Source organism: Pelodiscus sinensis, chromosome 6, assembly GCF_052426305.1.
Source record: "Pelodiscus sinensis isolate ZL-2025 chromosome 6, ASM5242630v1, whole genome shotgun sequence".
Taxonomy (NCBI): Eukaryota; Metazoa; Chordata; order Testudines; family Trionychidae; genus Pelodiscus; species Pelodiscus sinensis.
Window position 1 is genome coordinate 82,378,025 of NC_143057.1, and position 17,623 is coordinate 82,395,647.

At 44.3% G+C, this 17,623-nt stretch overlaps 1 protein-coding gene across 4 annotated transcripts in view; it reads right to left on the bottom strand.

Annotated features, from left to right (window-relative positions):
• Positions 1 to 17,623, bottom strand: part of ZFYVE16 (zinc finger FYVE-type containing 16) — an 87,948-nt gene that overhangs the window by 2,247 nt on the left and 68,078 nt on the right. For all 4 annotated transcript variants that reach the window (XM_006124320.5, XM_075932214.2, XM_025185282.3 and 1 more), the window contains 5 exons: positions 16,202 to 16,306; positions 10,410 to 10,557; positions 7,157 to 7,237; positions 6,357 to 6,519; positions 3,936 to 4,041 (listed from right to left, as the gene is read on the bottom strand). In XM_006124320.5, the coding sequence (XP_006124382.3) occupies positions 3,936 to 4,041; positions 6,357 to 6,519; positions 7,157 to 7,237; positions 10,410 to 10,557; positions 16,202 to 16,306 (603 nt within the window). The remainder of the gene's footprint in view (positions 1 to 3,935; positions 4,042 to 6,356; positions 6,520 to 7,156; positions 7,238 to 10,409; positions 10,558 to 16,201; positions 16,307 to 17,623) is intronic.

Sequence of the window (17,623 nt, forward strand, 5' to 3'; positions counted from 1 at the left end):
TAAATAAGAATTTCAAAGTTGTCAAAATGGCTCAACGTACAGTATGACTGATTAAGATTGAGTAAAAATATCTACCTACACTTCCTTACTGCCAAAAGACATTCAACTTTGGAACTGGGTAATTTATCAGTAGCAAAGCAGTTCTGATACAAGTTGTCCATTTTTATCATATTTATTATCGGGGTCGACAAATTATGGAAAACCCTACTAGTCAGACAAAAAAGGGATTCGCCATCCTCCCCCCGCAAAGTGTTTTTTAATGGCATAAATTCCTAATAAGAATAAGAACAATAATTACTAATAAGTCATTAATAAATATCACCCAGGTTATTAATAAATATCTTATAAACCTCTACCTTTTCTCTCTGCTGCCATGTCGCCTCCCGTTCTGCCATCAGCTCCCCTGGTTGCCTGCTGCCCCCCAACCCCTCATCCTCTGCTGTCCTGACTCTTGCCCTTCTCACTGCCCTCAGCCTTCCTGAGACCTACCCCCTCCACCAGCCCTTCTCTCCGCCCTGTGCCCACTCCTCCAGTAACCCCACTCTGATCATCTGAGCTACCCCTCCTCATCCCCTCTCCTAAAACCTCCCTCTACACACCTGCCCTGCCTCTCTCCTCTAGTGCTGGTCCCTCCCCTGCAGGTGTCTGCCCTTCTGCTTCACCCCCAGAATCTCCTGGCACCTGCACCCTCCTGATGCCTCCCCCTTCTCTCACTGGCCCTGCCCCCTTTGCTCTCTTTTTCCCAGATACCCACCCCCTCACTACCCTCTGCCCCTGTTCCCCCACAGATGCCTTGCTCCATCCCCGCCTTCCTCATGCCCACCCCCACTTCTTTCAAGCCTTCTCCCAGCACCTCCCCCTCTAGCCCCCAGTGCCCTTACCCTCTCCTCTCCCAGCATCACCCTGTCCCTCCTCCCACTGACACCTACCCTCCTGCCCTTTTCCTCATTGTCTGCACTTGGCCCCCTGGCATTTGTCTCTCCTGCACCCCTGTCCCTTGGTGCCTTCCCCTTTCTTCTTCTTCTCCTGACCACCTCCCCTCAGCACAAGCCCCTTCCCCATATTTTTCCCCTCCCTTCCCCACAGTCCAGCCCAGCCCAGCCCAGCCCAGCCCCACCACTTCCCCTCCCCAGAGGCCAGCTCTAGGTTTTTGCTGCCCCAAGCAAAACATTTCCCCCCCCCGCCCCTTTGTTGTTGTCTTTTACACATCTCTGCATTTTGCAATGGTTTTTTTTGGTTTTCTCTTTTGTCCCGGCATTTTAGCTCTATAAATAACGAATAGCATTTTCATTCTTTTTTTTCCATAAAGGCAAAGGCGCTTCAATTGAACTCCCCCTTTCACTCGCTGCTGGGTCACAGCAGCCTTTTCCCTGCCCTGTCCAGCCCCTCCCTATGGGCAAGCACCCTTTGTTCCCGACCCACAGGGGGATCAGGATGCAGAGACAGCACAGAGCCAGAGGGGTGCAGGGATCGGGAGTAGCAGGGTGCGGTGGAGGCACGGGAAATGGGACACAGGGAACGGGAGGGGCAGAGGGATCGGGGTCTAGAGCAGTGCAGGGAATGGGCAGCACAGAGCTGGGGGGGCAAGGATCAGGGGGAGCAGGGTGCGGTGGAGGCACGGAGAATAGGAGGGGCAGAGGGATCAGGGTCTGGGGCAGTGCAGGGAAGGGGCAGTACAGAGCTGGGGGGGCAGGGATCGGGGGGTGCAGGGTGTAAGGGCTGCGCAGAGCCAAAGGGTCACAGGGAAGAGGGAGAGCAGGGGATCCAGGGTGCAGGGGAGGTGTGGCGAACAGGCGGCGCGGAGACAAAGGTGGGCTGGGGACGTGGCAGGACTGGAGCCGGCGGGGCGGGCCCTGGCTGTGCTACGCGCCGCAGCCAGCTCCCAGGGAGGGACACACAGCCAGAGCAGAGCTGCCGTGGCTCTTTAAAATCAGCGGGGCCAGGTCATGCCAGCGTCCCGGCGTCCCACCCCGCCTCCTCACGCCGGAACTGCACACAAGCAGCCGGGTGGGAAGAATTGCAGCACTTCCCCCTTCCCAGTGGCGTTGTGCTTTTCCGCCGGCGGATCGGATGGGGCCTACCGGGCCAGTCCGCCCCTGCACTCGCCAGCTGGAAAAATGTACTCACCATGGGCGAGTGCATTTGTTAAGCCCCGTTTATTATGATTATAGCACATTTGGGCACTAGTGATAGAAATGTAGCCGTGTTAGTCTGGTGTAGCTGAAACAAAATACAGGACTATGTAGCACTTTAAAGACTAACAAGATGGTTTATTAGATGATGAGCTTTCATGGGCCAGACCCACTTCCTCAGATCAAATAGTGGAAGAAAATAGTCACAGCCATATATACCAAAGGATACGATTAAAAAAAAAAAAAAAAAAAGGTGAACACATATGAAAAGGACAAATCACATTTCAGAACAGAAGGGGGATGCGGCGGGGGGGGGGGGGAGGAGGAAGGTAAATGTCTGAGCGCTAATGGTATTAGAGGTGATAATTAGGGAAGCTCTCTTCATAATGGGTAAGATAGTTAGTGTCTTTGTTGAGACCGACATGTAGAGTGTCGAATTTTAGCATGAATGACAGTTCAAAGGATTCCCTTTCGAGTGCAGATTTAAAAGGCTTCTGGAGCAGGATGCAGGTAATTAAGTCGTTGAGGCAGTGTCCTTTCTGGTTGAAATGGCAAGAAACTGTTTTTTCTTTGTGATCCTGTCTAATATCTGTTTTGTGGGCATTGATCCTTTGGCGAAGTGTCTTGAGACGTTTGTCCAATGTACATAGCAGACGGACACTTTTGGCACATGATAGCATAAATTATATTTCTGGATGCGCAGGAATATGTATTCTTGATCTTATAACTCACTTGGTTAGGCTCAATAATGGTATCAGCAGAGTGACTATGTGGACAAAGCTGGCAATGGGGTTTGTTGCAAGGGAAGGTACCAGGGTTGGTATTAGTGTGGTATGTCCTGGGCTTGTTGGTAAGAATCATCTTGAGGTTAGGTGGTTGTCTATACGAGACTATGGGTCTGTCTCCCAGAGCTTCTTGGAGTTTAGTATCCTGTTCTGAAATGTGATTTGTCCTTTTTTTAAAATTGTATCCTTTGGTATATATGGTTGTGACTATTTTCTTCCACTATTTGATCTGAGCAAATGGGCTAGGTATTTTCCAAAAGTAGGAAAAAATAACAGGTCCCCAACAGTAAATACTGTGTTAGTACTGTTGGAAAATATCCTTACAATTAAAACTTGTAGTGAATTAACAAGTACCAGGAGAATAAATGGATTCGAAGTTTCATAATTAAGGCTACAATTTAATCCCAGATATTTTAAATACAAATTATCAACAGGACATGGGCAATAAAAAAATTTTTTACGGCCTTTGACCTGCCTTTTAATCAGAGGTATTCTTAGTATATTGGGGGATAAAGGGGTGGCTGAGACCAATAGCACCAGTTGCTATGGTGGCAGCTGGTCTGGCCAACTAGGAACCACTGCCCAGAGGTGCCAAACCAATAGCTGATGTAGCTGTCCCCAGGGCTGCTCCAGCAGTGGCTGATGTGAGAATGTCCTGAGGGCCAGCTGCTTGGTCAGCCACACAGGTGGATGAAGAAATCACCCAAGCCATGGAAAAAGGTGACAGAATCCACTACTTCCATGACAGAGAGCCCTCGTTCATAATTACATCAAAAGTTTCTAAAAGGAAAATGTAACACCTCTACTTTAAAAAAAAATAAAAATATCACTCCTATCCACATATTTGATATGAAAATCAAAGAGAACTGCAGTAATGTAGCCGGCATGTTCCTATAGCTACATGCCAAAAAGGTGGCTATTTCTGTGGTAGTGCCTTCCCTTATCAATGCTATTTAGAATAGCAACTGGTATCAATATGATATTTTAATAAACTATTTACTAGTATTCATTTACTTACTTCAGTACACTTCATAAGCTTTTCCTCAGTTTCAAAATCTTCTCCCTGTAGTATTCTTTCACTTTGAATCCCTTCCATTGACTTTCCATCTACTGGGCTTATAACTCTATAAAATAAGTGTATAGTACATTACAACTGCATCAGAGCATTCTTCCATCTAAAAATAAACTGTTCAGCGGAAAACACATTGCTTTAAATTAAATCAAATGTCAGAGAGTGTTAAATTTTGGCTCATCTTTAATGATCTCTCTATATAAACAAAATGTGTAGTATCAAAATACATATAAGAAGGGAGTCTATGGTATGTGTATATTTTACACTAAACATTTGCTATTTTCATTCTATATAAAATTTAACCCTTACCATATTCTAGGTAAACACATACACTTTACAGAACAGTACCTAACAGACTAACCAGGGGTATGTCTACACTACCACCCTAGTTGGAACTAGGGTGGTAATGTAGGCAACCGGAGTTGCAAATGAAGCCCGGGATTTGAATTCCCCGGGCTTCATTTGCATCTCGCCGGGCGCCGCCATTTTTAAATGTCCGCTAGTGTGGACTCCGTGCCGCACTGCTACACGCGGCACGTACTAGGTAGTTTGGACTAGGCTTCCGAGTAACTACCGTTACTCCTCGTGAAGCCTAGTCCGAACTGCCTAGTCCATGCCGTGTATAGCCGCGCGGCACGGAGTCCGCACTAGCGGACATTTAAAAATGGTGGCGCCCGGAGAGATGCAAATGAAGCCCGGAAAATTCAAATCCCGGGCTTCATTTGCAACTCCGGTTGCCTACATTACCACCCTAGTTCGAACAAGGGTGGTAGTGTAGACCTACCACAGATTAGTAGAGCGCCATCTTTTCCTTATTTAAGAGAAGCTCTTCTACTCTAGGGATGTGAATGACTAGTTGATAGGCTAGTCAACTAGTCCCTTCCCCTCTCTTGCTGCCTCTATCAGAAAGAGGCAGCTGGGGTTGGGGGAAAAAGGAGGGGGCACTTCAAAGCAGCAGTGCTGCGTGGAGCCTGGGGCCAGATCTAGAGCTCCACGCAGCGCTGCTGCTTTGCAATGCCATGTGCAGCCCAGGGCCAGCTGGGTATCCCCAAGCTGCACTTCAAAGGCAGAAGCACCCTATCGACTATTGGATTAGTCAATTATGTGATATTTAGCATCACAATTATATACTACTTTCCTGTGTATGCACTTGTTGATTCTGTGAGCCATTAGAAGGAGGATTAAGTCAAGCCCATAATTTGAGAACCACTTGTTTTGGGGTATTTAATTACAATACAAGAGACTAATTTTGAACATTAATCATGATCAGGGCTCGACAATCTATGTAATCTACTCACCTGTGGCGAGCAGATTACAACCCGGAAGAGCCGGGTTCGGGCGATCTAAGCATGCGCAGATCGCCGAACAGCGCAGCTGGTGAGCAGGGCTTGCCATGGCTGAGCAAGCCCTGATCATGATATTCAAGCACACACTAACAAAAATGTTTCTGTATGCTACCTAAAATGAAACTTAAACCAATGGTTTTAAACTTGCAGTCTGTAGACCCATGGGTCTAGGATTTTCCAAGTTGCCCACATCTCCATTTGAAATGTTGAAGTCCACAGATGAAAAAAGTCTGAAAGCTACTGTGTTAATATTAATTCATACGTTATACAGGTTGAACCTCTCTAGTCTGGCATCCCTGGGACCTGACCATTGCCAAACCAGAGAATTTGCCAAACCATGGGAGATCAATATTGTCTCATAGTATTACCAATACTTCTACTGCGACACTTGGGGGTAAAATGGAGCTAAATAACTTCACAGAACAGAGCCAGGACTGGTGGCCATAAACAAACTTTATGGGACTACAGGAACCTTAGCCAGACATCCACTTATCATGGGCATGGTCATCTAAAATCATGCTGGGCCACAGACATTGTCAGACTACAGAGTACTAAAACAGAGTACTAAACCAGAGAGATTCATCCTGTAGTACTGATTGTGCCTGGACAGTCACAGGCATGGGGGCGGGAAAGAATCTTGTAGCACTCACTGCACAACCCCTCTATCTTATTAATGACACTGTTGAACTCTGAAGGGAGCCAATCTCTCTCTCAGATTTACTGTGGCTAAAAACAAGTGTCCCCATAAAGAAGACCCTCTTTTCCACCATTCCCAAATCATGCACTTGCTTAAAAATCTCACAAGACCATTGTAGTCTTAAGTGGTTCTCACTATGTATCTCTAGAGATGCACAGGTAGTTTTCTCTCCTATTCACTCAGCAACTTTAATAGCAAGACATTAGTTTTAATTACAAATACTTCACTTTCCATTCTTTAAATATTTACCCTTCATTTCATGAGAGACAGGAAGAAAAGAGAAAAGCCCAACAACACACCGCTTTAGAAAACAAATATTCATACCCCTGGTTTACTTTGTCTTCACTGTCTACCCAGAAAATATCTACATATTCTCTTTGTTCTGCTGCATCCATTTTGCCACATGTAATTTTAAAGTCCTTTTTGTCCCTTAAAGCTTGACGTAAACCTTCCATCGTCTCTGGAGTTATCTGTACCATTAGTCCATCTGAAAGAAAAACAATACAATTTTCCACTTTCCTTTAGAGAATAAAAAAGGAAGAATATTTTAATAGAACCTTGGCTAGTCAATTCATCTTCAGTTGTTTAGGAAATGGAATTTCACAAGCCTGTGCACTGAATATTAACTTCTTTCCTCATCATAAATGAAATGCTATATGAAAAATTGCTAATTGAATTTTCATTTTTTTTGGTGAACAATAAGGTAAACTAAGGGACCCAATGTTCTATCTGGTCAAAAAGTTTATTCCATGAAGCTTGAACAACATAGTGAGCCACAAAATATCATACAAGAAGTATAGGTAAACACTTAAGCATACAGGAAACAATTAGAGTTAAATTCTCTTATAAGCCTCTCATTTTGAAATTCTTTACAAAGTGACAGGTGTTAAGTGAAGAGGTCCAAAAAAAGCCACATAGTACAAGTATGCTTAAAAAAAAAAATCTATATCCTAAACTGGGAATTTACATATCATGATTTATTACAAGTTTTTTTTAAGTCACAAACCTTAAGAAAAAGCTTAGTTTACAATGGGACAGACTTAATCACATCAATATTACACAGAATAGTGTTTCAACACCAATTCTTTTCCTCTTAATAAGGGACCATTTGATGCAATTCATACCTTCAACTATACTTGATTTAGCAAGAAATCCAGAAGATGTTTTTAGGGCTCCATTGAATACTACAAAACTTGCACCTGTAACTGAACACAAAAGTAAACACATGAAGTACTTCATATTCCACCTTTAAACTTAGTGAGTTGTTAATCCTCACTTTGAAAATGTAAAAGCACTCCAGATCAAATGCTAAATATTATCTTACATTCAAAGTGCACATAAATTTCCTCATTTAGAGGAAGATAATGCTGATGTGGCTCTTGCTACAGTCAAGAGAATTCACTCCTTGAAACAAGGATAGAGAAAGGCATTGATTTTGCTACTTTTTGTAGTTTTAAGAAAACATTCAGCATCCCAACGGGGTGCTGGCAGTCATACAGGCACAACAGCAGTCAAAGGAAAAAACAGAAAGAATAAAAAATATGTAGGACCTAAAACTTATTTCTTCCTTATACATGAACTTCTCTCTAAAATTAGGTTTTAATATCTGGAACATTCTATTAAGAAAAATAATAAATCAATCTGTAAATGGCACTAAACCCTGTGAAAACCCATTTACTTCACCATTAATACCCTCCTTTGAAAACAATTAGTACTGAGTACTTTTACAGAATGAGTCTGTAGTGACAAAGGACTATACAAACAGTTTGATACTGCTAATTTCTCTTAGTCTCTAGTCTAGGTCGTAAGTAGACAAATGTAAAAGATGTGTATCGGTTTAGAATCTGAAAGATATTCCACAATTTACGGCAATTTTAAGAGTGTCAAAGTAATGGAGCAGAAGCTATTCCACAGTACCCTTTTAAAAATATAAACTGAATTAATCTAAGAACTGTAACAAACATAAAGCTTTGGAAAAGGGACAAGTAACAGGTCAAAAGTTAGTGAAAGTTGAATAATTCAGTATAAATGAAGCAAAATACAGGACTATGTAGCACTTTAAAGACTAACAAGATGGTTTATTAGATGATGAGCTTTCATGGGCCAGACCCACTTCCTCAGATCAAATAGTGGAAGAAAATAGTCACAACCATGTATACCAAAGGATACAATTTAAAAAAATGAACACATATGAAAAGGACAAATCACATTTCAGAACAGGAGGGGGATGCAGAGGGGGGAGGGGGAGGAAGGAAGGTAAGTGTCTGTGAATTAATTATATTAGAGGTGGGGAGAGTTAGATGTCTGTGAGCTAATGGTATTAGAGGTGATAATTGGGGAAGCTAGTTTGAGCCTTTGTTCATTCCAGCCATAAAGATGTTAGCATACTGTGGGGCCATGCGTGTACCCATGGCTGTGCTGCTGATCTGGAGGTATAAGTTGTTCTCAAACTGGAAATAATTGTGGGTGAGAACAAAGTTACATAGGTCTGCTATCAGATTGGCAGTGGTGTCCTCTGGGATAGTGTTTCTAATTGCTTGTAATCCGTCTTCATGTGGGATGTTGGGGTGGCAAGGATGGTGTTATTGGGGAGGTTACTGATGTTTTGTAGTTTCCTTAGGAAGTCAGTAGTGTCTCTGAGATAGCTGGGGGTGTTGGTTGCGTAGGGTTTGAGGAGAGAGTCTACATAGCTGGATAGACCAGTAGTGAGCGTGCCAATACCAGAGATGATGGGACGTCCGGGGTGCCCAGGTTTATGGATCTTGGGAAACAGATAGAACAATCCTGGTCAGGGGTCAGAAGGTGTTTCTGTGTGGATTTGTTCCCGAGTAGCTGTGGGGAGGCTTTTAAGGAGACAGTGTAGTTTCTTTTGGTATTCCAAGGTGGGATCGGAGGGGAGAAGTTTGTAAAATGTGGTATTCGAGACTTAATGACAACCACCTGCATTCTGCTACAAAGACCTTTTACATCTGCACTTGAAAGGGAATCCTCTGAACTGTCATTCATGTTAAAATTCGACACTCTCCAAAAAGGAATGAACAAAGGCTCAAACTATCTTACCCATTACCAAGATAGCTTCCCCAATTATCACCTCTAATACCATTAGCTCACAGACATCTAACTCTCCCCACCTCTAATGTAATTAATTCACAGACACTTACCTTCCACCCCCCCCCGCAACCCGCTCCTGTTCTGAAATGTGATTTGTCCTTTTCATATGTGTTCATTTTTTTAAATTGTATCCTTTGGTATATATGGTTGTGACTATTTTCTTCCACTATTTGATCTGAGGAAGTGGGTCTGGCCCACGAAAGCTCATCATCTAATAAACCATCTTGTTAGTCTTTAAAGTGCTACATAGTCCTGTATTTTGCTTCAGCTACACCAGACTAACATGGCTACATTTCTATTACTATTCAGTATAAATGGAATATTAAGAGAAGGCTGTCAAACACTGCTTTATGAAGTATTTTTGCTAGCTACTGAATATCATACATATATGTAATATACACTGCTTAATTGTTCCACTCCTTTGTACTGTGGTCCAGGCACTTGGAATTATATAGGATCTGCCCACACAAAACTACAAGAATATGCACCTTGTAGCTACCTAAATCATTACAGCAGGGGTCTCCAGCCTTTTAAGCACAAAATCACTTTTTGAATTTAAGTGCAATCCAGAATCTACCTCAACCCAATACCCTTACCCCACCTCCTTTGTGCCCCTTCTCTGAGGCCCCACCCCTGCTCACTCTGTACTCCCTCCCTCCCTCCTTCCAACCAGCCAGGGGGTTGGGATGCAGGAGAGGGTTCAGAGTACAAGCTCTGTAAGGGAGTTTGGGTCCAGGGGGCTCAGGGCTAGGGCAGGGGCTTGGGGTACAGGAGGGGGTTCATGACTGAGACAGGGGTTTGGAGCTGGCTCCAGCTAGCAACTGCTTACCTTAGGTGCTTCCTGGGTGGTGGTGCAGTGGAGCTAAGGCAGACTCACCCCTGCCCTGTCCCTGCACCACTCTCAAAACCAGCCAGCAAACCCCCTCCATCTCAAGTCCTATTGTACCCCCCTCCATTCTGTGGAGACAGAATACAGGATGGGAGAGGGGGAATGCTGACATCAGCACCCCCTCCTCTGCCTTCCCTGCTCTGCACAGCAAGCAGGAGGCTGTTGGGTGGGGAAGCTGTAAGGCAAAGGGCAGGAGATGTGCGGCAGTGGGGGGAAGGGCAGTTGACACACTGGCACTTGATAGCCTCTTGGCCAAACTTGTCAGGATCACCTATCAGGGGCTTCAAAGATCTAACAGTAGTTCCCGAGCTACTGGTTGGTGCACATACAAACTTCAGAGATTTGATGGAACATTAAAAATATAATAAACCTCTTACCTCTCCTAGGATGGCCAGTAGCACTATTTGCTTGTGTCTGATAAACTCCATCACTCTGTACACAAACTAAGTGAGAATCTGCTTCAGTGCTAAAACTGGCTCCAATGCTAACAACATGCTCATTGGAAGAATTTATCACTTTCATGATCTGCAAATATGAAATGTTGATTTAGACACTGACATTTCTGCATCAAAACTTTGCTCTTTTGTTGAGGCCTCTGTGGACTCTAGTGGTGTAACAGCAAAATAGCATTGTTTCAGATGAAATGCTACATGGGTTGAACTCTCAACCTCTGGTTCAGACCTGAGCAGTGTGGAACCAGAGAATTTGCCAAACCATGGGAGATCAATATTGTCTTGCAGCATTACTAGCACTTCCACTGCTTACTTGGCTCTTAGAAGACATTTAGGGGGTAAATTAGAGCTAAATTTCAGCACAGAACACAGAGCCAGGATTCGCAGCCGTAAACAAACGTTATGGGACTGCGAGGAAACTTGGCCACACTCTTAAGTGGATATCTGGCTAACTAAAATCATGCCAGATCAGAATGTGCCGGAGTTGAAAATTTCAGCCTGGATTAGGAAAATAACTGCTTCTCTAGTGTAAGCACAGGGATGTCCCGGGCAGGAGGGCTGGGGGCCACAGGCCATGCCCTGCCTCCACCTCTTCCCCCAAGCCCCATCCCTTCGCCCTTCCTCTGAGCAATGGGAGAGCCAGGGGATTTACCAGAGGCTGGGCATGGGACAGAAAGCAGGGTTTGCCCCCCCCCATCCCCTGCACTCATGGTGACAGGAGTCAGAGCAACCTAGCAGCCTGCTTTACTCCTCCCTGCCTTCATCTCCCGTCCGGCTGTGCTCCACTTTTCCACAGTGAAGGGAAGCCTAGGATGCTCTACTTCCTGCTGCCATGGAGAAGTGGGGCACAGCTAGATGGCAAAGGCTGGTGGGGAGGGAGGAGCAGAGCAGGCTGTTGGGACACTCTGGCTCTCACCATCACGTGAGTGCATTGGACCAGTGGGGGTGAACCCTGCTGCCTCCCCGCACCAGCCTCCTTCCGCCCTCAAGTAATTCCTTGGGTCCCACCCAAAGGATGGTTGAAGTAGTCGCTAGGGGGACTCCCTAAATCATGGGGCTTGAGGCAACCACCCTAAATCATCCTATGGATAAGATAGTTCTGTGTAAGCATTAGCTTTTTCTATATAAAGCTGAAGTATCATTTACATTTTTACATCTTGTTTTTTAGAATTAACAACTTATCAGGATACATTTTTATGAACTTATGACCATAACTTCAATGTTTGACTGATTGGGAAGAGTTGATGTAAGTTAATCCTCTCACAAAGTATACTACCAAACATTAAGGACCTCCAAAGACACCTTTTTATCACAAATAGTTTCTAAAGTGCAACAGGACTAACAAAAATATATATGGTATCATGAGCTTTCGTGGGCAAAACCCACTGAAGAGCTCATGATACTATATTATTTATATGTATTTTGTTAGTCTTTAAGGTGCCACAGGACTATTCATTTTTAAAGTTACACGTTACATTTTTTTTTATGTATAGGTCAACCCAGTTTGCAAAATTTGCAAAGCCCAATAGGGTCCCCTAAAACCAGAAAACAGTTACCTGTTCCACAACTAGTGCTCTTCAAGTCTATTCCTCATTAGGAGTGTGTGCTTCCAACATACACCAGTGCCAGAAGCTTTTCCCTCAGCAGTATCTGTAGGGGAACAGCTCTGGTGACCTCTGGAGCGATGCCGCCATGGCACAGTATAAGGGACAATGTGCTCTGTGCCTCCCACTACCACACTCAGTTCCTTCTTGCCAGAAACTATGACAGTGGGAAAGGACGATTGGTCATGAAACAAACACGAGCAACACATCTCAAAGAACACCAGTTACAGAAGCTTTGAGTGCTTGCCCACGTCTGTTCCACATTAGGTGACCCCAGGCACTACGTGTGGAGGCATGTAGGAGTTTACAGCTGTGTAGATCAGGCCTGGGCAAAATACAGCCCATCAAGCCACCAGATCCAGCCTGCAGATGCTGTGGAGAGGCAGTTTCACTTTAAAAACTGAGCCTGGAGGGGAGGAAGGAAAGTTTTAGGAGCTGCTCCTGTCCCTAGCACAATCCCACTGGCTGGCTTCTGGCCAGAAACTGGCCACTGGGAGCTGCCTGTTTCAACAACAGGCAGCCATGAAGCACAAGAGGCTCATAGTTATACACAAAGCACATGGCTGCAGCCTATAGGGAGGCTGATACAGGAATGGGCTGCTGGCTGTTAAGTCTCCTGGCTAGACCCTGCCTCTGGTACTCCAGCTCCTCCCTTCCCCAGCCCTCTGCCCCCCCATTCCACATAGCTAAATCCTCTGCCCCCATATCCCCTTCCAGATCTGGCATGCCCCAGATCACAGTACCCTCCTGCCCTAGTTCACAACCCAAACCCCTGCACGCGCACGCACACACCCCTTACCCTAATTCGCTGTCCTAGGTCACAATCCAACCCCCTGCATCCTAGTCTAGTGCCCCAGGTCATAACTGCCTCCTTCACCTAAATTACCTCCCTTCCTCAAGCTCCCTTCTGCACCTAACCTCCGTCCCAGTCTCTGCAACTCCTCCATTAATATCATGAAGAGCGCAGCCTTCGACCACTTTCCAAATTCTCCGAGTGGCCCCCCTGTCAAAAATTATTGCCCACCTCTGCTCTTGACTGCTCCACAGCAAAAGGAAGATATCCAAGAAAGTGCCCTTGTCCAGCCCCCGGCAGGAGCAAAAGTGATGGCATTTCCTGTTCTACCTGGTAGCGAACAGATCAAGTTGGGGAATGCCCCACCTCTGAAAGAGCAAGGAGGCCACCTCCGGGTGGAGGAAGCACTCATGGGTAAGAGAAGAAATCCCTCGAGATGATCCATCAAGATATTTCTGGTACCAGATGGATGTCATGGCTGATGTAGAAGTCCTCCCTAACTGTTAAATGTAGAACTAGAGATGTTAGATATTGTGTAATTGAACAGTCGTGTAACCACTTGAAATATTAGCAGTTTCACGACTATTCAATAGTCCCTGGGGAAGGGGCCCACAGCCAGTACACGCCTGAGGAGGCCCCTTCCACCTTGTACTGCTGCCTCTACATCAGTCAGAGCCATTCCATGAGGGGAGTCACTTAAAAACCAGTTCTCATCATGGAATGGCTGCCTGGCACCCTGCGCTGCTGCCTTTGCTACAGAGGCAGCAGTGCAGGGAAGCAGGGCCTGCGGTGGGCCCAAGCTCACGGCGGGCTTCTGGAGCAGGAATTGCTGCTACTAAACAGCCTCTGTTGGTGGTGGGTCTGTGCTCCCTGTGGACAGAGGCTGCTTTGCAGCACCCTCCCCTGCACATCCCCATGCTGATGCCTTTCAGAGGCATCACTGTGTGGGAGGGGGCAGGTGTTACAGTGGAATTGGTGCTGGGGGGAACTGGCTTTTAAGCCCACTCCCCCAGCACTGGCTCCTTCCTGATTCCGCCCCCCAGCTACCTCTGTAGCAGATCTGGTGCTTGTGGGAAGCTGGCTTTTTATCATCACGGGCACTGGTTCCCGCTCCCTGCCACCTTGCTGCCTCTGATAGAGGTAGCAAAGTGTGTGTTTGGGAGGGTATGCATGCAGTTGACAAGATTACCCAATAAGCCTAGGCTTATCAGTTAATTGTGTAGTTATCCACACAATGACATCCCTAGTAGAATACTGAGGATATGTTATCCATCACGACCCTCACCAGTTTGCCCAACAGACGGAGCAGGAATACTCATCAGGCCCACTGGATTGCCCTTAGCTTTTTGATGTTTATGTGCAACAAGATCTCATCCAGGGACAGTCTCCCATAGTCTTCAGACCTACCAGTTGTGCTCACCTACTGAGGTTCAAGGCATCTGACACCAGTTCAGTAGGGTGAGTGAGACCACTGAACAGGACTCCATCCAGGACATTTTTGGCTCCAGTCCACTACTGAAGTGAGGCAAGGACTGCTGGAGAGATGAGGATAACTGTTTCCAGGTGGTCCCTAGACTAGGAGTAGGTCAAAGCTAGACAGCGCTGGGGCAGTTGCATGTGGTGTCTAGCATGGTGCACTACATACTGCATTCTGTCATGTGGCTCAACAGGCATACACAGACCCTGGCTGTCATCAGGGGAAATGTGGACACCTCGGTGATGAGGCTCAATAGAACTTGAAATGTGTACAATGGCAGGAAAGCTCTTGCCTGGGCAGAGTCCAATACTACTTTCATAAATTCTATCTTCTGTACAGAGATAATTATGGACTTCCTGGTGTTCACAAAGACGCTGAGAGTCCTGCAAATGATCAGTAGCTCCTGAGCACCCCATCAAACCTTGGATGAGGAGCAGGCCTTGACAAGCCAGTTGAGATACGGGAATAGATGCAGCTTTCGGTATCTTAGGTTAGTAGGACCAGCCATACACTTGGTGAACGCCCTCAGTGTGGTCACCAGGCCAAAGGGAGGACTGAACTGGTAGTGTCCAGGTCTCATTGAGAACCAGAGGAATCACCTGTGTCCTGGGAATATCGCTATATAAAAATACAAATCCTTTAAGTTGAGGGCAATGAAAAAGAGTAGAAACAAAATGCACGGTGTATACTCCTGCCATCGTCTGAGGGACCCACTTGAGCAAAGTGGTATGTGTCCAGGCATGGAGGAGCTGGGAAAGACAGTTGGATCCCAGAAACAGTCTGGTAAGGTCATCCTTGGGCATACCCTCAAAATAGATGCTTGGTTCCCTGTCTGGTTCCCATCCTAAGGCAAAGTCCTGTTTGAGCCCAACTACTAACACTAGCTATACTAAAACTATTAAAGGATAACAAATAGCTAACAACTATAACTTTTTACAGGAAAAAAGGTTGAGCGTAACACTAACAGTAGCTGCACAAGGCAGCAAAAGGTTCCAGCACCATCACTGGCAGCAAGAAGGAATGGAGGGTAAGGGAGCAAGCAAACCATGCCAAGGAGGTGCCACTTTACAGGTTAACTCAACTGCTCACCTATGGATACTGCTAAAGGAAAAGCTTCTGGCATCGATACATGTGGGTAGCACACACCCTTAAGGTAGAATGGACACAAGCAAACACTTGAAGAACAAGTGCTTATTATTGGTTTCTGTCATAGTTCCAAGCAGATTTACTGTGAATGTGCAAAAACAGTATGAATTTTAAGGCTGAAATTGGCAAAAAATTATTTAAAATAACTTCCGGGGAAAAAAACTCATGCGCTGCTTGATTATACATACAATTCTATGTTTCTGTCAAGCCACCTTTTAAACAAGAACAAACTTCACAGTTCAAGAAACTGAATGTATAAACATTCTTGAAAGAAATTTCAGTGAAATCTTCCTCCACATTTCTATTATCAAATAGCACCTATACTCATCACCCATCTTCCTGCTTAACTTTACCATCCTAGAGTGATCTTGTCAATCTTGCTAAACTATTAGCACTGAAGCAGGTAGTCAATCCAATGAAAATATATTGTTTGGGGGAAGGGAGGAGTACTTGACACTTAAGTTTAAAAACTAAAAAATTAGTCCACTGAACAGTTAATAAAACAATCATAGGCCACTCAATTTGGACAAGACAGTAACCTCTAATGAGGTCTTTTGAATTTTGCAGCTTCTAGTTAAATTGGTTCACAGTATTTTTGTCAATTTCTCATCTTCAAGATTTCAGAGATATTATAGGAGGAAAATGGAAGAGTTAGATTTCCTGAATATATTAGTATGATCTACGCATTTTTACTCACTTCATTATATCTCTTCAGAGGGATTTTAATGCAGCTTTTACCCATTTCCATATGAATAAATAAGTTATCTATGGTATGCAAGGTATATTGGTAATTTCTGAGATCCTGTAACAAACAAATACTTTATTAACTAACTGTTTAAGTGTCAAAGTTTTAACCTGACATACCATCATTTTAAAAAAAATAAAAAAGCACTACATCACTTAACATTTACCCATAGGACATCTTCACATAACTCTTCAGAAGTTTACTTGAGCTAAAGGAATCTCAATTAGCTGCAGCAGTATTGTTACTGGTGAGCGTGCCCATACAAGGGAAAAAAACTTTTTGAACGTGTTTACACATGGTCACTCGCATGATAAATTCCTGTTGTGGTCAAGGCAGTTACAGTTTCATGTGGCATTTACAAGAGTTTACCTTAACTGGTTAACATGTTAAAATTACACCTGCTTTGTCTACAGTAGGATTTTACCATGTATTAGCTAACTCATGGTAAAAACCCTTTTTTTTGGGTAGATCAGTTATTACAAGGCAACAATCAAAATTAGCCATGTAATAGATCATAAGCTTCAGTTGTACTGTATCATTTCAGCAATACTACAGATGTGCATGGCAAATGATTTCTTCAAACAGAAATCTAGTGATCACCTTAAAGGACACTGCCATCTCTGTATCATGTTGAGTTTTATAACAAAATTGTTTAAAATATAATACTTTGTAATTCTAATCACTCCACCACTCCCCTGGCACTCTTACAGAACAAATACTTTTATTTCCATTTTACAGAAAAGGAAACATGCTAAATGACTTGCTAATAAGTACCATGGTGTAATGCAGTGTTTCTCAACCTTTTTTTTTATAAAGTACCCCTTTAAAAAAAATTATAAATACCCCCAGTATCTATAGTTTCCAGACACAAATTTTTTCCCCCATCATTGCAACACATTTGTTTAAACTACTTAATCGTAGCCAGGCAGGCAATGAAATGTTTGGGTAGAAAAAGTACAAAAATAAGACGACGCTGTAAAATTTAAAACAAAAATTCAGTTTCCTCCAAATTTCAGTTGTGTTGATGTACCCCCCAGACTTCTCTCAAGTACCCTAAGGGTACTCGTACCACTGGTTGATAAACACTGGTCTAATGAATTGAACAGTGTAACAAAGTAAGTAACCTAATCATCTCATCATCCTAGTCAGAGGCTCCAGATTTTGTCAAAACCAACAACTAAAACAAAGCAAGTATTTATAAACAAGCCAAAAAAAGGGGTAGGAATGGTTTTTAAAAAGGGAACTTTGCCCAAAACACTTGTTCTAATTTCAACTAACCAGAAAAATTCAACCCTGGGCCAAGAAACTGTAATTTAACATACTTCATATACAGGCAGTCCCCGAGTTACGCGGATCCGACTTATGTCGGATCTG